Here is a 20,655-nt window from a genome sequence, read left to right as displayed (position 1 = left end):
TGCCAAACAAATAACAACAGAGAACTCTTTCAATGTTTGTAATTGGAATGAATACACGTCAGACGCGTATTTAGGCCATTTTTGGTATAGCACCCCCAAACTGAATAATAGCACCCCCACATTTTTAGAGTAAATAGATATATTTTTACTCTGTGTTCTTTTTAACAAGCTAGAAACTTATAGCTATAATATATATATATATGATATATATATATATAAATTTTTGGAGCGAGAAGTAACCCAACCCACAACAAGCTACCGATCACATAACCCCCTAACCCCCTCAAGACAGAACGTCGTGTGTACGTGCTATGTGCGTGAGACATAAGTACATTCTCGAAGCCGATTGGCTGTCATGGCATGATGTGAGTTTTCCTTTTTTTTTTTTTTTTTTTGGGGAGAGCTCAGTATTGATCATTTGACATGTCATCATCATTGTTTTCCCTTTTTTTTAAATTATTATTATTATTATTATTTTTTTTTTTAGAAAAGAAAGAAAAGCGAAGCCCAGCACCGACCAGACACCACCCACCGGGCAACTAACCAGAGTCCTTCACCAACCCCAGAGACATCTAAATTCCAACAAATCAGGGAGACCTCAAGGGCCCGAAGGAGAAACTGAGGAAAGGTAGAAAGGACAGACGAAGCAGAGTGAGATCCACAGACACCCGCCTCCACCGAATCAATGACCTGAGGGAGAAACAAATTGTGTCTGAGTTTCGATAGATGCTGGTGTGGTGGATCTGGCATGCATGAAAATCTCCACCAAAGAGGGGAGCCGTCGACCCCCGCCAGGACAGAGCAAGCGCAACACCTCAGGGCCCCCCAGGCCGCGGCAGCGCCAAAGGACGACCCCCGGGCCCCGCAGGGGCCACCGGCCGGAGAGCAAACCCAGGAGCAGGAGCGCCCCCCACCCCAACGCGGCCCGTGCCCCCAACCCAACGCAGCAGGACGGGGCACTGCAGGCCCACCAGGCACCCCACCGGCCCACAACCCTCACTCCCCCCACGACCCCCCGCCCCCTCCCACCCCCGCCATCCACCCCAACCCAGCCCCAACCGCCCCCAGGTCCCCATGTGAGTTTTCCTGTTCAAATTTACCATCTCCTCGAATGTGATTATTTTGCGTATTTACACTGTTTTATGCGTTATGTTACAAAATTATTACTTCTAGTTATTTTTTTGCAAGTTATACTCTTTTGAAGTATAATTAATTGAATATTTAACATTTGACAATTTCTAGACCTTATGTATATATATAAGCCATTCCTTATGGAAGGGTTAAACTTGACGTACAAAAAAAAGGGTGCAAAGCACGGCAAAGAGATCCATGATGATTAATCAATTTAAGTGGATAAACCAAAACAAAAATATTGAATATTAAATATGACAAACATCAAGAACATGTTTATTTCAATGTATTCACTGATGAAATTTTTACTGACTCAGTTGGACCATCAGTGAACATTAGGTGGCCCAACACAGTCACATAGTGGCCCCGGGCCTCTGTTAATGTAAAACCCTGAATAAGCAGTGTTGCGTTTGCACCAAAAATGTCTTTTGCAATTATGGGCAAAAAGCTCAACCTTGGTTTTCATCAGATCATAAAACATTCCCCCACCTGCATTTGGGAGATATATATTTTTCTTTGTACGATGAGTCTTCCCTCTTGTCACTATCCTATAGCCCAGGCATACAAGACAGGAGATTGTTGGAACATGAACTAAACAGCCAATATTGCCAGAAATTTGAGCAGCTCTGTTGCTGTTGGCTTCTTGGCAGCCTCTCTCACTAGCTTTCTTCTCATCCTTTCATCCATTTTAGAAGGATGGCCAATTCTTGGTGATGTAACCTTTGGGTCGTTTTTTTTCTCCATGACATCGCTTATTGTCCTCGAGAGCCGCTGTCCTGCCTCTCTTTGCTGTCTCCCTCCTCTAACACAGCTTACTCCAATGATCAGCTCATCAGCAAACTCTGTAAAAGCCCGATGACCATCCTGTTCATCGAATCAGGTGTGTTGGTGGAGGGAGACATGGAAAACAGGCAGGACGGTGGCTCTGTGATGAGCAGGGTTACCTATCGCTTCCTGTTGAAGCACTATGGCTTGTACTGTAAGGTCAAGAAAAGCCTACTACAATAGCTAATTAGCTCATTAATTGTGGTTAGTCAGAGGTGCTTTAAATGCTGGCAGGTTCACATTTTTTTTCTATTGAACTGTAGTTGTTGTAGATCACATTTATGGTGGGAAACGTTTTGAAATGATCTTGGTCTATTTTTTTATATCACAAAAACCTGTTGAGTTTAGGTGTCAGACTTTTTAATCCTATTGTACCTCCTTTATAAATATTTATTTTTATTGCTGAGCCAGTTGACATTAACGAGTACATTTTCAAGTTAAATATATCCTACTGTGTGTTCCCCCCATGATTTTATGAATAATTTGGTTCTTGAACACAAGTCCCCAAAACTGACTATGTGCCTGCTCCGTTTAATGCAAATTACTAATGATGGGTGAGTACCAATATCAGGTGTTGGGCCAAAACACGATATTATTTCAAGGTGTTGGTGAAATACCAGCGCCGGCCCCCCCCCCACTTGTTGCCGTTTTACCATCAGAAACTAGAAAAATCAAAATTTGAAGAATAGAACATTGCTATTAATTCAATGCAATTTTAAGTATAAATGCTATATTGGGATATGTAGGTCTTTCTTAAAAATAATCTGTTGTTATTTTGGGACAAATATATGTATCAAAAGTTCTAGTGGTATCAGTACTTGGCATCGTTATCGGTGACTACTCAAGAATTTTGATCAATGTAAGCATTTCCAAAAATAGTGATAGTCAGACAAGAAACAGTAAGGGGAACGATTCTGTCATGTTTGGGTTCTGTTTTTCCTTGCTGCCAGTTTTTGCCTTGTCGTCCTCCCCACGTTTTGTTTTACCGCCATTTTGTAGTTCGCTTTTGTTTTGAATAAGTAAATTCCTTTTTTGTCCATCACCTCTGCCTCCTTGCCCTGCTTCCCTGCATTTGGGTCCTCCACCAAACTTTACCCTCGTGACAGATTCGCAAATATGCTTCCACTTTATCAGATAATAAACTCATAACTGTTTCCGTCACTAAATTATTGATTTATTTGATTGAACTTGGATGGAAGCTACTGCAAAGTCTGGGTAAGAAAGCTCTTGAAGTGTGCGGTGATGTAAAGTTTTAATTGAAGCAAACATGATGAGCTGGTAGTAAATCAATGGAAAGGTTCAATCAGTATCAACTCTGCCTTAATCTTTCTATCCGAGCACTCCACATCAAAGTCTTCTCATAAGCCAATTCTGCAGTTTCAGCAACCCCCCCAAAAGTCAAATGAGTTCAAAAAATCCCACGGTGTGTAGCAAATAGAGCACGGCAGCACCATGTGGGAAAAAAAAGCTGATTCCGCCGCTCATTCTATGTGAGTGGAGAGAGAGAGAGGCTAACATGCTGACATGGCAATTATTTTTGTTCCACTACGCTCAAAGTCGCCTAGAAAGGAATCAAATGTTGTAGTTTGTTTTTTAGCTAGCTACAGTATTTTCATTCATCAAATCTATTATTTGGGAAATAATTCCCCCCAGCAATAACTTGGAGACTGTATAGTATTGATTGTTATTGTGAATTTAACAAAATTAATTCAGGACTCTGAAAATGTGCCACTGAACGACAATCGTGTATACTGTGTTAGTATTTAGAGGTGCAGAAGTGCAGTAGAGCTATAATAACCATGCAGGGTCCCTCCCCACCTACTAGAGGCAGAATTGAGCATCATTAAGCTTTTATAAAGAGGAGACCGGCACTGGTCCACAACATCACTTAGTGCCCGTCAAGACACTATCATTTTTAATTTAACACCTCTCCCAGTCTCATGTATGTTTCAGCTCAGTATGCCTAAAAAAAAAAAGTCTAGACTCCTCAGACCGCTGCCTTTTTCAGTAACAGAGGCACTTCGGCATAGATTGTCCTGTTGTCGGTTGAGAACTACGGTTTGAAAATAATAATGTTTTCCAATACAGCATAAAACCTTGATCTTTTTTTCTTTGTTCCCAAAATGTTCAGTTACTGTCCCCCATTTGTGCACCAGCAGCCCTCCATTTTGCACAACCTCTCACTGTCATCCTGTTGATCTAAACGCAATGACAGACACCTCTTAGGGAGTACCGAGGGACCGGCAGTGACAGGGTTACAGTGCTTAGAGGACCTCACTACAGCAGCCTCTTTGGGGGAACAAAAATACAAATTTGAAAGCTGCTGCACATAAACAAACATCACCACTCAAATTCAAGTTTGTGTGCTTGCACATCCATATTGTAGCTTTGCTGTATGAGTTGTAATCAAAGGTAGCTGAGGGCTTAGAGATGTTGAGAAATTATGGAAAGAGAAAGCACATGGTAGGAGGGGTGGCAGACTGTGTTGTGGGGGGGGGGGGCACTGATGATGAAAGCATAGCAATAAGCTGCAGCTCTCCCTGCCTGTCAACTGCCGTCATCGCATCTGAATTCCCGGAGATAATTGCTTTTCTCTCTGCCATTTTTTAATCTCTTTCTCCCTCATTTCCTTCCATCAGCCGTCCTCCGTCTGCTGTGTTCTCCTTTGTCTCATCCTCTGAATGCGGAGACATTTCAAGGAAATTCTAGTCTGTTTTTCAAACGAAAGCAAAAGCAAATAACTTTGCCCTCCCATTGGAAGTGTGCCAGTGTCAGTGATAATTGGCTGAATTTTCACTATAGATTACGCATACAATTTTACTGTTCCAATTTATTTTAATTATCACTTTGAGGTCAGCACTTTAATCACTTCTGGCCATATTTTAATTCAATTAAAGATCACTTAATATTGTTAAAGTGGTTTGAATACTGGCGGTCTTTTCATCCACTGCTTGCGACCTATTGTAGGTTATTTTGATAACTTCAGTTAATTCATTATTGTTGATGGATGCTCAATGTGGAGATTACTGATGGTTTTGGAAATGTATTCCCAGTGGTCTGTTTTTGTTGTGGCTACTTGCTTGTCAACCTTGGAAACAATCAGTGAGCTGGAAAAAAAATGGTGTTAATTGTGACAGTAATCATGGAGCAGTGAAAAGTTGCATCAAAACATATGCCCAAGATAAGTGGTACAAAATGGAGTTGTGTATAAATGTAATACATGTAAATAATGTTATCAAAATGGTTGTAACTATGGATATTTTGATGATTAACTTAGTGTCATTTTGATATTGATCTCACACTTCTGAAAAGCCAAATGCAAATTGTCAGGTGCAAACAATGTACAGTGCATAGTGTATACGATTCATTTTTAAAAACCTGTATTTCAAACCTACACATCTATGCACCTACATCTTCACAGACACAAAGGCAGACTATGCACAGTTGATCTGTTCATGAATCAAATCTTTGCAGTGTTGCTATAAATAGCCTATGTAATGTCATTCGATTGGCAGTGCTTTGTTTAAAAAAAAAAAAATCTCTATTTTCCTCTGAACACCTTGTCTTCACATTAGGCTTTGTCTTTCCCTCCCGCCTCTCTTTTTCTCAAGAGACAGCTCAGTGTTCAAGCAGCAGTATGAATACCATTCGCTTGTTCGTTGTCAGTCTGACCCCACAGCCTGTTTTCTCTCTCGCATAACGATGCAAAACAGTGGAACCAGCTTGTTTGTGCCTTTCTCTTCTGTGTATCTCCTCAAACTTGTTTTTCTTGCAACCTTTTCAGAGCTTTTAAAACTTACAGGCTCAACTTTAAAGAAAACTGTCTTTAAAAAAATGACAATGCCTCTTGATATGCATTATTCACTGCTGGTTTACAAGACTATGATTGGCCTTGTTAACAGATCAAAATATATTTTGCAAATCAGGCTTCTCGTTTGTCAATACAGTATGTTTACCCTATATTTTTTTTTTCTCAAGGACAATCAGGTAGTCTGACCCGAGCTGAAACCTCAATTCCCCCTTTGTCTCCAAGCAGCTTTTCTGACAGGTTCGGGTCCAGAGGGGCACATGAGTCAGACAAATAACACTTAACGGCGAAGAGAAGAGCCATGTGGGAGAAGCTAGCGAAACTTTCAATGTAAACTTTCAAGGGCATATGAGTAAAGTGCTTAGTAGTCAAGAAATGTATACACCCGCCCATTCTGGTATTAGCGGGTATTAAAAGCTTAGTTGGAAGAAATATGGCCAAACGTCACATTAAGCTTGAGCTCTCCTTGTCTGTCATTGTCCTGTGTAAGAATAGCCTGCAAGTGGTCTTGTTCACGTCTGGTTAGCAGCTCTCACCGTCTCTCCCGGCCTTGCCATTCATCACATCACTTACTTCAATACACTCACAGAAATAAATTTTAAGATTTATGGGGGGTTTTTTTACATAAAAAATTCCCAATTACGTTATTTATTATTACTATTTTTGGGAAATTTTTAATACAAACTTACCAAATAAACCTCAGGCTATAATGATATACAGTATATTCATTAGTCTAATAAAGCCTATTTATTTGAAATGCATAATCCTCATGTTTGTGTATTTAGTATTAATAAAGTATAACTACTTTTTTTAAAACATTTTTTTTTACGTTTTTGGGATGTCTGCATTCACTGTAGCGAATTGACTGTAGAATTTACAAAAAATAACTGTCAAAAAAGTTGCCAGCTAATTCTTGCCATTCTTGTAAGAAAACTGCAATTCGCTGTAATCTAGTTTACAACCGTTTCTTGTACAGACGCTCCCCTACTTACGAACATTCGAGTTACGAACAACGGTACATACGAACATTTCTGCGCGTACAGTATGTCGAAAAATGTTCGGAAAGAAATGCTGTAAGTTAGATTTTGTATTGCGCGTAGTGCTTCTTTCCGCAGCTAATACCGACGATTGGCGCTGTGAGAGCTCATTGGAGGCTGAGCAACGTGGCGAGGAGGAGGAGGAAGAAAACGCCGGTCCCCATGAAGCAGGAAAGAACTTTTGAAGCCGATTCCAGCGACGACGAAGAATCTCTCATGATATAAAATCCTCCTCTTCCTCCTCCTCCATCATCTCCTTAAGCATCGAGTACATCTTCCAAAAGTAAGTTAAACTTCATTTATTTATCTTATTACGTACATGTACATACTGTGTGTGTCTCTCTCTCTCTCTCTCTAACATACGTAGTACAGTACAGTACTGTACGTAGTCTCTCCATTTTATTAAAAGTTTTTTTCAGTACAAACCAATGCAGGTTACTTGTACAAGCCTTAAACATACTTATATAAACCTTCAATATACTTATATAGGCTTTAAACATAAATTATAATACAAAATATAGCAGTGAAGCAACTTACGAACAAATTCACCTTACGAACGATCGTCCGGAACGTAACTCGTTCGTAAGGTGGGGAGCGTCTGTATAACTACTTTTTTAAATTATTTTTTTACGTTTTTGGGATGTCTGCATTCACTGCAGTGAATTGACTGTAGAATTTACAAAAAATAACTGTCAAAAAAGTTGCCAGCTAATTCTTGCCATTCTTGTAAGAGAACTGCAATTCGCTGTAATCTAGTTTACAACAGTTTCTTGTATTCTAATTTACAGGAATTTACAGGAAACTAAAGTAAATAAATAATACAGTATGTTGTTGTAAAATCCATCCATTCATTTTCTTAACCGCTTATTCCTCAAAAAGGGTCGCTGGGGTGCTGGAGCCTATCCCAGCTAGCTTCGGGCAGTAGGCGGGGTACACCCTGAGCTGGTTGCCAGCCAATCGCAGGGCACATAGGGAGGAACAACCATCACCTAGGGACAATTCAGAGCGCTCAATTAACCTGCCATGCATGTCTTTGGAATGTAGGAGGAGACCGGAGCACCCGGAGAAAACACACGCAGGCACAGGGAGAACATGCAAATTCCACACCGGAAGGCCGAAGCCCAGACCCGATCTCACACCCTCAGCAGGAAGCGGACGCGCTAATCAGTCAGCCACCGAATGCATAAATGAATGTTAGCTCATCTGTAATGTTGCCTGTTTATCGGAGAAATGCGACGCGAAGACGCTGCAGACTGCCCTCGCGCTAAAATTGTATTTACCCATTCCCTGAAGTCTTGTCCTTGCTCCGGTGACAATACAGGGTCCGCTATTAGCTTCTTTTATAAAGATACCCGCCAAAACAAATGATTGGGAACGGGAACTAATAAGCTTCGGCTTCATCCCGTCAGTCCTTTTTCTTTTCGGGTATAATTGTATGTGAAAAGTGAATATTGTAAATTGTCTCTATTATTGTCCGAAAGGAACAAAAAACAAAAACAAAACAAAAAAATGACAATCTTTATAAATATTTACCTGTAATCCACATAAATACATGTCAAAACATAGTTGACCGCTAATTATACAGCAAATTACTGTACTTTAGTTTATACCCATAATGCAATTTGTTTTACCCATAATGCATTGCTGTATACAGTATACTGTAAAATTTAAAAAACAAGAAAATGCTGTATTTTTTTACTTTAGATTTTACTGAAATGTGTTCAGTTTCATCCCCCAAACATAGAAATGTAAAAAATTAAATAAAATAAAAAAAAATGGACTTAAGTGTTTTTCACATAACAGTGACGGTATGCTATTTATCGTGTATAGGTAGGGTGACCAAACGTCCTTCTTTGGGAAGACATTATGGAGGACAGACCGTTTTCTTACGTCCTGTTCGGGCGTCCAGAGGTTTTATAAATTCATGAAAATGTCCGGTTGGCATTGCATGACTCATCGGAGGTGAAGTACACTGTGTAACTGCGACTGGTACCACAATTTCAAGGCCGGGGGCAAGTGTTCTCTTTTTTATTGGAAATGGCAATAAGGTCACCCTAGCATAGGTAACATGATTATTATGCAATTCAAACAATATACTTAATGCATTTTGAATAAATAATGTCATTATTATTAAGTGTGTGTATAATACTTTGATCTATTGTTGCTTGAAATTTGTCTTCCACACTGAGAGATTTAAGCAGGTCATGTGTAGTTACTCCTGTTATGTCAATATAGCGATCAGTTTCTTTATTCTGGAAATATGTTGGAACCACTGCTGCGGAGTACCGCCAATTGTTTCTTACCTAAAATTTGTTTCAGGAAGGAAACAAAATTGATCCTACTCAAGGGAGATATGAAAGTCAGGAGCCATGCATGGTTCTTATGTGCAGGAAAAATAACATCTGTTGTCCAGCCTCAGGTCCAGTTTGTAGGTCAGTAGGTCAATTGGTTGGTCAGTAGGTAGTTCAGTTGGTCAGTCAGTACTTCGGTTGTTCTAGTTCAGGGGTGAAGATGGATCATGAGATCAATGTGCATAATGCCATCACTGTATCAAACTATTGTGATAAAGAGAGTGGATGAGGCCAAAGGCAAAGCTATCGGTTTACCAATCAATCTAAATTCGTACCCCCTGCTATGTTCACAATCTGTGTGTAGGGACCGAAAAGAAAGACATGTGCGCGCTCACCATTGTGGCATCTGGAGAAACACATTGCAGAACCATGCTCAGGCATCTCTTTTTAGATGCCGCCTCATTTTCCTCCTGGGCTTGTCCAACAATGAGATCTCCCAGCAGATGATGGCATGCTGGATTGGCACAGAATTTTACGGCTGTTAGAGTTACAACAACTGACGACTGCATATGTAAAGTACATGCTAGAGTTTGAACAGGCTAGGCTTAGAATGTTACAATCATGTCAGTAGAGAAAACATACATATTACTACTTGTATATAATATTAATGTTTGTGCATTGGTTATTTCTTTTCAATGTGTCTTTGACATGAAATGAAAGTCTTTCCTCAAGACGTATTCAAGCTCTTTCCACTTCACTATTCATGATGAGTGTAAACGTTGTAGACAAATGGTCCTTACAAGTCCGAATTTACCTAAACTGGTTTGCTTTAATGCATTGTTGAAGTCCAGCTGAATTGCAACCTGGTTTTATGAAAAAAACATACCTGTACAGGTTTGTTAGTCTGTTACATTAAGGTAAGGTTGTTCTTGCATGCAACCAGTGCAAAATAATCGCTTTCATGCAGGAATTGTGCAAGTGCAGCGGTCCAACATCGGGCTGATTGATGTCCCTTTAGGGCTATCCAGACCCTGCACCACTTTCGGTTGAATTTTCTCCTTGACTCCCAAGAAAGACGTTAATTCCTCTGGGGCCTGCCCGACTGCAAAAGTCACCTTCCTCAGTGACTTTTAAAAAAAACTTTCTCTGAGGACCTATAGCTAACACATACAGTATATGACACCGCAATCCAATATTAATGACCGACTGTCTAATCTCATGATTTACAATTTATTTTAAATTCTTGCAGATATTAATTAAATGTATCCTGTGTGTACATCAACCATTCCTTATATATTTATTGCAATAACTAACTGGTTTCATGCATCCTCACTTCAGTCTGAGGAATATCATTCCTGTGCTCATGCATAAGGCATATCACGCAGATGTCAATGTTGCACTTTGGACTCGATACAATCAGAAAGCTAATGAGCAAAATAGGTTTAGAATATTTTCTAAAGTTCTTATTAAGAATCATAATACATTTTTTGATTTGGATTTTACTATGGTCCTAGGTTATGAAAATCACAACTTACACAAGTACTGCTACTTGGCCAACATACACTGTATGAAGGAAGAAACTGTCAAACTCAACTGAGAGAAAATAAATTGTGATGGTCAGTAACATTCTAAGAACAATGACAGTTTCTGATCATCATGAACTTGCAAGCTAGAAAAAAACAAAAAAAACAAAACAGGAGCAACTTTATTTTGGTGCAAGTCAAGTCTAGTCTGTTTAGGCATTCTGTAGCACGGAGCTACCTCACCCCCAACGCACCTGACAATATGGTCACAAAAAAGTCGACTCAAATTTCCTCCTCAGAATTAAGGTGACATGTGATCAGGAGTCCAGAGATCAGCCCACATCATCCACTGTGAAACCTCTAGGTATAGGTTTGTAAATTCACCACCAACAAGAAAGGTGTTGATAAGCTTGAAAAATGACTGTATGGATTTTTGCCTCCCAATTTGAAGTCAAATTTGAGGCCAAATGACAGGATTGGTGGGGTGGGGAAAGTGGAATCTACTCATTAAGGTTTACAGACATTGTGCATAACACATTGAATAACAAAGGGAAAATACGGTGTTTAGATTTAGCATCAAATAAGAGCTCAAAAAATCCTAGAAGGTATTGTTTAGTGTAATTGAAGAATCCCCCCCCACATCAGTTCCTCAAATATTTTTAGTTTCTACTAGTGTATATTAATGCATAGTGAAGCTCAGCAATTTTGTATTCGTTCAAGCTTAGCGGCTACATGCTACAAACAAGTGCGCATGCGCAGCTCGGAACGAGCAAGCACGACGTCAGACGTCGTTACGGCAGATTGATTGAAGGGATCGAGAACCAGTCGTTAAAATGATCCACCCAGAAAAAGCAGCGACAAAAGATCCTTGAATACACCTTTAACTGTTTAAAGATGGGGTCTTATGTTTTGACCGTTTCTGTTTGTAAAAAAAAAAAACTATTCAAAACAGACTCCCATGGCTCAACACTCCACTCTTCTCATCAATATTGTGGCTGCCTTCAACGACACGCCCCTGCTCTGTGATTGCCTGGAGGGATAAACATTGACTTTCCCCCCCAGAAACGTCCCTCTTAATGCAAAACACCACAAAATGGCAAAAATACAGGCTGGGGGAGGTGGTTGATGACAAAATACCCACCACACATTAACAGAAGCCCAGAGATGTTCATTGAGAAGGATTTCATGTGTATACATTCGGTGTGAAAACCTAAGACCCCACCTTTAACTTGAGTTTGCAGCTCACATTAGTTTTTATTTAGTTATTTTATGTTTATACAGTAACAGTCAAAAGTTTGGACAAACTAACACATTCTGTAAATGACAAGGCGTATCCAAACTTCTGACTCGCAATGTAGGTCTACTTTAGACCGCGGGCATGCTGAGGCATTTGAATGGGGAGGTACTCAGAGATAAAAGGCGACAGGCATATAAAATAATAAATAAAGTCCCTCTTGTCCAATCAGGCATGAGTCTGATCTCCGCCACATATCTGGTAGGTTAATCTCATTGTTATTTTCTATTTGTTTGTTTTTTTGGTCATTTGCTTTTGCTGCTGTGCTTAGTTTTTGTGTTTTGTTGATTGTGTTTTGCACGTCAGAACCACCGTAACTGAAAGTTCGGTGACAATTTTAGGATGGAATTTAAATGTATATATGCAATAACAAAGTCCTTATGTACTAATAAAAAATTTGATAGACTTGCAGTATTTTACAGGGATGTGATTTTTCCGCTAATTCGCGGAATTACGCTTTTTTTTATCTCCCCCCCAAAAAAAAATTCCGATTTTTTTTTTTTTTTTTTTAGTAGTTCATTGTGTATGCACATGACTCTGACAGATAACATCTTCTGCTATAACAAAGACATTTGTGGTATGCTCTAATATGAGTTACTTTTCGTTTGGTCATGATACAATTATTTGTTCATGAAATTTGAACTCTTCAACATTATTTATGTGTTAACTTAGTAATCACATTAGTTAGATATGATGATATTCTCAGTGATAGTTTTTCAAAGCAAAGGCAGTCCAATGTTTTTGAATGTGACTGATTTTGAGTTAACTAAAACTGCCATTTTATATGGGATAGTTCAATATACATTGAAAATTTATGCTGTTGTTTTGGACCTAGCTGGGTGCCAGCGGCCCCCAGACCGCCAGCTAAATTTTCAGATAATTTCACTTTGGTCAAATCACATCCCTGATTTTATTCTGTTATTCTATTGTGGGGGTCATTAGAAAATTCATCCACAAGTGATTCATGCCATTAATAAAGAGACAGAAGAGCTGACTGCAGCGGCCATTGCTGCGCCGGTGTAAGATTGATGGAGGTTGATAAACTGTGGCTTCGTGGCACAAATCCACATTTTAATTCAAGGCCTTTTTGACTTGCCGCATTTAAAGGCAATCAATGCTAATCGTGCTGTTGGAGCTGACCAAGTGTAATGGGATTATTGAAATTCCAGTCTTCTTGTGCCTTCTCAGGCTGCAGTTGGAAGCACTGTACCAAACTAAAGACTGTTGAGGTATGAAGGCAATGTATGCATATTATAACACAAAGCCCTTTGTCAACTTTTCAAACATCAACATTTTTTAATGTTTCCCGTTATTGGAATGGAATGGGGGGCATGACAGGCCTAAAGTATCTGCAGGACCAGGTCCTTCACAGGGGAGAGAGGAAAATGTTGGACCCAGTAGAACGCGTTGAAGTGTGAGGCGTTAATATTTGTCAGATTTGCAAAATGTATGAGTCACACTGGGTTGCATATCTCCACTCAATTAACAGGCAGAAATTATCTATCATGATCAGCGTTTTGTTGATTTGGTTTTAGTTCGATTTTAGCTGCCATGTTTTCCTTATGTCCGTGTTGTCCAGTACAGTTTGCATGCGTCCACCTGTTCTTATAAAGCCGATGTCATCCTATCAGCTCCATCAACCACGGGTATCAGCAAGCAGAAAGAGGTGCTCTTGTCTTTGTCCTGTCCAGCTGTCTCTCGTTGTCTTGTCAGTTTGTATTCAGTTGCCTGCGTTCTTTCAGTCCTCGTTCATTCATTGTCTGTTGCGATGATGTCGTATGAGTTTTCTTTTGTAATTCTTGATAATGGTAATGATAATGATGGTAGCGTTTCTTTGCTGTTTTCCATCTAAAATTGCATTAATATTTGCTTCTTTAATTAATTCCAAAAATATTTATGTTTTGTCCTCCCCCCCAAACATACCTTACTTTATCGTACGACATTGCTTTGGGACTACAAACAAACGTGCAACGTGTATCTGGTCGTGCCAGCGGTTATTTGCGAAACCTGTTTCCCTAGCCAAAATTTGCATTTTCAATTTTTCAATACGCTTCAAAATCCACCCTCTCTAAGCGTAAAAACTTTTAGCAAATTTTGGGCCCTTTTTCGAATTTCTAGCATTTCCATTCCGTTTTATTTTCGCATTTCTTAAAAATTCTAATAAAAATGGATGGATGGATACCCAACTAGTCTAAAAAGATTAGTCCCAGTAAAGAAAGTCTTCCTGGATTAAGCCTATTCGGAATGAAAATTTTGAGTCCTTTTAATTGTCATTAAAGCAATGAAGAGACTGGTAGCAGCCCAGTAACAACCATAGGCAAAAACTGCTCTGGCAACTCTGTACCAGTCCCATGTTGGCGTGGATGATGCAGTCACCCATGTTTCATGCCATGTAATGTCATGTTTTATGAAGTCTCCAGTGCTTTCAATACCATCCAACCAGTTTTGCTGGGCGAGAAGCTCCTTCAGATGGATCTCTCATCACCCTGTTGGTTCTTGTTTGATCAGTGATGTCGAAACACCATAATGGACTGTTCTGTCTTGTCTCCATTTCTGTTCACCTTGCACACCTCTTGCTACCTGCAGAAGTCCTCGGACCAATTCTGCAGTGCTTGGGTATGTTAAGAAAATACATGATATGGAGTACAGAGAGCTAGTGAACAACTTCATTCACTACTAGTGCACCATCTGTAGCTCAAAACACTAGAAAAAAACTAAGGAGCTATAGTTGTGGATTTAAAAGGATCAGGACTGTCTGTCTGTCTATCTATCTATCTATCTATCTATCTATCTATCTATCTATCTATCTATCTATCTATCTATCTATCTATCTATCTATCTATCTATCTATCTATCTATCTATCTATCTATCTATCTATCTATCTATCTATCTATCTATCTATCTATCTATCTATCTATCTATCTATCTATCTATCTATCTATCTATCTCTACAGACGCCGCAGCAGCTAGCACAGTCAGCACAAACTGGAGTCACCTTTAGTAAATGCGTTTGAATGAAGAGTTTCCTCCACAAACATGCATATTCGGTTCACCGAGGATTCCAAATAAACGCCTGTTTGACTGGATGCAGTACGTTCCTGGCAATTGAGTCCTGGTTGTGCAAGTACAAAGAAAAGAAAATTGATGGATGTTGGAGGGATGGACTTGTTTTTAGTGCTTATACTCACAGAGCACCATTGCCCCCTCCTGGATGCTTTCAAACAATCACCTTAAAATGGCTGACACTGTAAAGAAGTCATCAACACTGCCGGTTTAAACGGGGAGGGATTATTTGGTGCATCAGTACATACCCAGACACACATTTTATAGTACTCATGCACAATCAATAGCAATAATGCCTATTAGACGAAGTACAGAATTTTTCAGGTGGCCTTTGCTCATAAACACTGTCATTCTGTATGTGTTGCCAGAAATTCCTTGTAATCCATTCTGGCTATATATGGTCTTTTCGTATTACACTTAGTCAATGATTGAAGTAATTTTATGTAAAGATAATAGGCAATGGCGAAAGAGCTTTATGTATTTGTACTGAAAGAGCCTTTGGCGTCTAATAATCTACACAAAATGTTGTTGGTCCTGTTAAAGTAAACAACAACATCAAGCAACAATCACTGAAATAACAAATTGACAACAACAACAATAATAATAATTAAAAAAAAAAACATTAATTGATGAAAATACGTGCTTTTTGATTGTAGTTAAAATACTTTAATGATTGAATTTCTTGTTTTGTATAGTTTTGAGCTATCATGTTTGCCAAAACAGCTGAAAATCTCTGTGGCTTGCAAGGCTAACTCCAGTTTTATGGAGTTATTTCAGCGATGCTTGTGGCTTCACCTTTCAGGGAAGTGTGTGAGAATATTTATCCTTATGTGTACACTAAAGCCTACAGTAGGCCTATAAAACACAAAGATCAGATTAGATGGTCAACATCTATCTACTGCTTTATTTAATAAAATATTTGGACAGTGAAGGAAGTTTTGTTATTTTAGCTGTTGACGAAAACATACTCAGAATACAATCATATAATCAATACAGAATTAAAGTGCAGACTCTCAGATGTAATTTGAGAGTATTCACATCCAAATTGGAGCAAGGGTTTAGGAATTACACCTCTTTTAAATGTAGCAGTCTATTTTTCAAGGGACCAAAAGTAATTGGACAATTGACTCCGAAGGCAAAAAAAAAAAAAGGCTGCATGGGCTCTTCCCTCATTAACCTGTTTATCCCTCTTAACCCTTTTTTTTTCTCCAAAAGACAGAAGCAGCCGGATGAATTCTGAAGTGTATAGGGATTTAATTTCTGCTTGGATTCTGCCAAATGTAGCAAAGTTGATTGGATGGCGCTCAACAGTACAGGTGGACAATGATCCAAAACATACCGCAAAAGCAACCCAGGAGTTTTTTTCAAGCATAGAAGTTGAATATTCTGCAATGGCCGAGTCAATCACCAGAGCTCAGCCCAATCGAGCATGCATTTACTTTATTTGTTTATTTATTTGATTATTATTAATTAGATTTATGTACTTCAGTACGACTGTTTGTGTGCTTTTGTTTTGTATCCTTTGCGAGGCATTAAGAGCTTTCTTTCTTTCTTCTTCTTCTTTTTATTTTATTTTATTTTATTTTATTTTTAAAATAACATCATTTGGTTACCACTCAATTAACAGTAACTTGCACACTAGCCACGAAGTTGTTGGCGCCTGTTTTCAAGATGTCTTAAAAAATGATATTTCAGATTATTAACTAATTTTAGCTCAAATTCACGATTCATTGAGCCATGTTTATTTTGTGTCATGTCAACGGACGCAGCCAAAACTGAAGCGCCTGTGCAGACTCTGACCAATCAGAGCACGTGTTACTTAAAGGTGCCACGAATTGGTCGTCATGGTAACAAAAAACAAACTGACGAACGCTGATCCCCGCGTCTGCGTTTCAGAGCCGGGTGAGCCGGGTATTCTTTTATTTTCTTCTTCCTCAGCTATGTGTAATTTCTTGTTCCATTACACCACAAGTGGATGCTGTATATTGTTTAGTTGTGACGAGAAACTTGATTTACTTAATCCCAAAACACGTTCACACTGCATTAGGATAATGGCACCGTTCCTGTGAATGGCCACACAGTAACCGAGTATACAAAGAGGCTGGACACGTATTTGTCAGTAAGTAAAATGTAGAGATGACAGTCAACATTCTGTGTTCTCTATACCAAAGCTGCTTAATAATAATACTACTAATTATTATTATTATTATAATAACCACAAGTTTAGTGAATCACTGTTAGCCAAGTTAACACGATACGCGCTTCCCTTGCAGGTGACGCCTTATATTTATACACAGAAGATGTTGCAGTCTAGAAAAGTGCGCCTGACAGAAGCCAAAATGCATCCCCAACAACTCCTAGAACTACTTGAGCCAAGCACGACAACCCTTCAAAAAGTAAAAAATGAACTTTTTCGACTTTTATGGCTTATTAATGAACCGACCTTATGAAAAGCAAGGCAATTTTTATAGGTACTCAAAACTTGTATTTACACCACAGCCAATGAATGATTCAAGCAACTTGTTTTTAACATTGTTAATAGTTATATAAATTTAAGAAGAAGCTAATCAACACAAATATATGTAACAAATCAACCTTTGTCTCTGAGCTACCCTAGTTGTCTATTTTTCTTTGTATTATATATATATTTTTATCTACTGTTACTTGTGTGTTTTGAAGATGCCCTTGGTGGATGTCGATCAGTCAAATTTCCTGCCCCACCCACCCGAGTTAGTCTTCCAGAACTTCACTCCCGCACAGTCGTACAAGTTACCTCTGCAGCTGTTCAACAATGATAAGGTGTGACACCATACTGTTGTCTTATCTCTACAACAAAACATTTAAAAAAAAAATAATGTATGAAACAAACTTAAGTGTTTCCAACTTTGTGTTTGATGCTCTGGTGATTTAAAGATTTTTATCATCATGCATTTGGCAATTTGTGCTTGCTTCAAGATATCACGGCATGTTAAGCTGGAGCATCAGGAGTCCGCTTATTTCCAAGTTGAAGGTCCAAAAGAGGCAAAGACTAAAGTTGCAGCAGGACTGTCGGTGGGCTTCACAGTCTGCTTCACTCCACAGGAGAACAAGGTATCTTCACTTTTTTGAAGATGCTTTTAGATTTTTTTTTGTTTTGTTACAAATACACCTGGGGCTCCTGTTTTAAAATGTCTGTTTTAATATGCTACATTGATACCTGTACGTTCTGTTAACCACCTAATTATTAGGACTCAAACTCAGGTCCTCCAGGGCCACAATCGTGCATCTGTTAGAGGTATCCCTAAGCCAACACACCTGAATCAAATGATCAGGATTGTTGTTATGTTTCTGCAGAGATTGCTGATAAGATGGAGGACTGGCGCTTGAGACATGAAATACGTAATTGTAAATTCTAATACCTGTTTTTCATTTTTCTTTACAGGACTACCACCATACTTTGGTTTTTGTGACAGAGCGGGAGCAATTTGAGGTGGCAATCCGTGCCATTGGCCCAAGGGCCAGTTTGAACTTCCGTGATGAGTTGCATTTACCTGACTGCCTCGTAAAAGCCTCCACACAAAGGACTCAGCTTGTACGCAACCTTGGAGACCGCATAGCCATCTTCAAGTTGCAGACACAGAGGTGACTATTTCTATTAGTGATGGGAAAATGAAGCTTCATGAACCACTTCCAATATTTTTTTACTCCTCTAGATGGTGTTCTTGGTTTAAAGATTCATTGGAAATTCAGTCAATTCCCACTGCATTTTTGAAACAAGAGCCCTGCTGCAATGGAAATGGATTACATTTCCACAGAATCTTTAAACCAAGACCGCCATCTAGAGGAGTATAAAATATTGCAAGTAGTTCATGAAGCTTAATTTTCCCAACTCAAATGTAGCAACCGAGAAGCGGGACCTCATCTGCTGACATTTAGAAAAACAAGGCGTAGAAATGAAAAATGCCTGAAAGGTCATGATGCAATATGGTTTTCATTACGCCGTAAGCTTCATGAGCCACTTGCAATATTTTGTTTTTACTCCTGCAGATGGTGCCCTTGATTTAAAGATAAAGGCTAGAGCAATGGAAATTGCTAACATTTTCCACTGCATCTTAAATCAAGAGCGCAATCTAGGGGAGTAAAATAATATCGCAACCATTTTCTCATCACTAGATTAATCCTTATAGTCATATTGTGGAAAATTAACTTTTAATTGCTTGTACACCAACAATTGTGTCTCTGGAGGGTCTGCTCAGTCAATTACACAACCAAGCACATATGTTAGCGTTGTTTGGCAACGTGTACGCTGTATCCGCCACATGCACGGTTCAGCAACACTAATTCACAAGTGTAATTCCGCGGCTTGGTGATGAAATGCCGCCTCCACAACTTCAAATTTAATCAACACTTTACTGACTTTCCGAGCGCTCGCATTTTTCTTCAGACAGCAGGCTGTTACTTTCACTTAACTCTTTGACTGCCAAAAACGTTAAATAACGTTTAGTAAAATCCTATGGAGGAGTGCCAAAGACGTTAAAAGACGTTTGTTTCAAAACAGAGGTGAAACTAACCATTTTCTATTGTTGATTACTGAAGAACGGAATAAGGTAGAAACAAACTTTTTTTTCCTGATAAAAGATGAGAGTCCAATCTTTCATTTGGTAGTATGTGTGTTTCCATAGTCCAAACACATAATTTTCTGTGGACCTTGAAAGATCAGTCAAAATGCTTAAATCGGCTGGCACCCACGGCATCCCTTTTCTGAAAACGTCTGGCAGTCAAAGAGTTAAGGGCAAGTAGCCGCTCGCCTCGTCGCAGCCCCTAGTTTCCCCCTGGCTGCCATGGTAACACAAAGCTGTACTGGGATTGCAAACTCGACAGTAGAGAGGCAGTGGCTAGCACCGCCCCTTCAGAACCGGCTAGCTTGAAAATTTTAAATCACAGACATGACATCTAGGAACTGTGCTTAATGTGCTTTTTTTTTTTTTTCTTCTCTGGGAGATCTCAGTATTGATCATTTGAAATGTCATCATCATTGTTCTCCCTTTTTTTTTTTTTTTTTTTTTTTTGTATGTGTGTGCGTGCGTGCGTGCGTGAGAAAATAAATAAATAAATAAATAAGAATTCCCATACCGTTCACCCAAACCGAACACTTCAAAATCCAGCCAGAGTCGTGGGGCCGCCAGGAGACCCGAAGGGGGACCAAAGAAAAGAAAGAAAAGCGAATGTGCATCTTTTATTCACTTTAAGATGTTGAAACAAATTAATACTGAAGATATTATTTGATTACTATATTAAATGTAATCTTTGCGTGTTCAAAAATAATTGAAAAATGAGATCTGATGAAGAAGCCTTCTTTATAAAGAATTGATTTTAAGAGCTCTTAAAAGACACAAGAGTAAATGCTTACATTCAAAGGTGATGTTAAGCCTCGAGTGTGTCAATATGAAAACACACAGTCGCTTTATAGATGAAAAAAGCATACTCCTCCTCTGAGGCTGGACAAAGGGTTAGTAATTATAATAGACAGACAAGTGATTTACTGACATGTTTACTCCAGTTCCGTCCAAAGCCGGAAATATATGATTAGACAGGTACTACCATGCGACCTAGACTCCCTCAGACCCACAGTTATATGGCATCTATATACTATAAGTAGATTCATAAACAGTAAAAATATGCATAGAAAATGTTAAATGTCTT

The 20,655-nt window shown here is 39.0% G+C and overlaps 1 protein-coding gene across 2 annotated transcripts in view; it reads left to right on the top strand.

Moving 5' to 3' along the window:
* Nucleotides 1-16,849: 16,849 nt before the first annotated feature.
* The window catches only part of hydin (HYDIN axonemal central pair apparatus protein), a 71,426-nt gene continuing 67,620 nt past the window's right edge, over nt 16,850-20,655 (top strand). The window contains exons 1-6 of one of the 2 annotated variants that reach the window (XM_077568447.1): nt 16,850-16,875; nt 17,021-17,092; nt 17,247-17,369; nt 17,653-17,772; nt 17,929-18,063; nt 18,395-18,594. In XM_077568447.1, the coding sequence (XP_077424573.1) occupies nt 17,274-17,369; nt 17,653-17,772; nt 17,929-18,063; nt 18,395-18,594 (551 nt within the window). In that variant the 5' untranslated portion in view covers nt 16,850-16,875; nt 17,021-17,092; nt 17,247-17,273. Of the gene's footprint in view, nt 17,093-17,246; nt 17,370-17,652; nt 17,773-17,928; nt 18,064-18,394; nt 18,595-20,655 lie in introns of both variants that reach the window. The other variant, XM_077568448.1, reaches the window with a different exon arrangement.

This window comes from Vanacampus margaritifer, chromosome 6, assembly GCF_051991255.1.
Source record: "Vanacampus margaritifer isolate UIUO_Vmar chromosome 6, RoL_Vmar_1.0, whole genome shotgun sequence".
NCBI classification, from domain to species: Eukaryota; Metazoa; Chordata; class Actinopteri; order Syngnathiformes; family Syngnathidae; genus Vanacampus; species Vanacampus margaritifer.
Note: the sequence above shows the minus strand (reverse complement) of the source record. Positions and strands in the feature narration are given on the sequence as shown.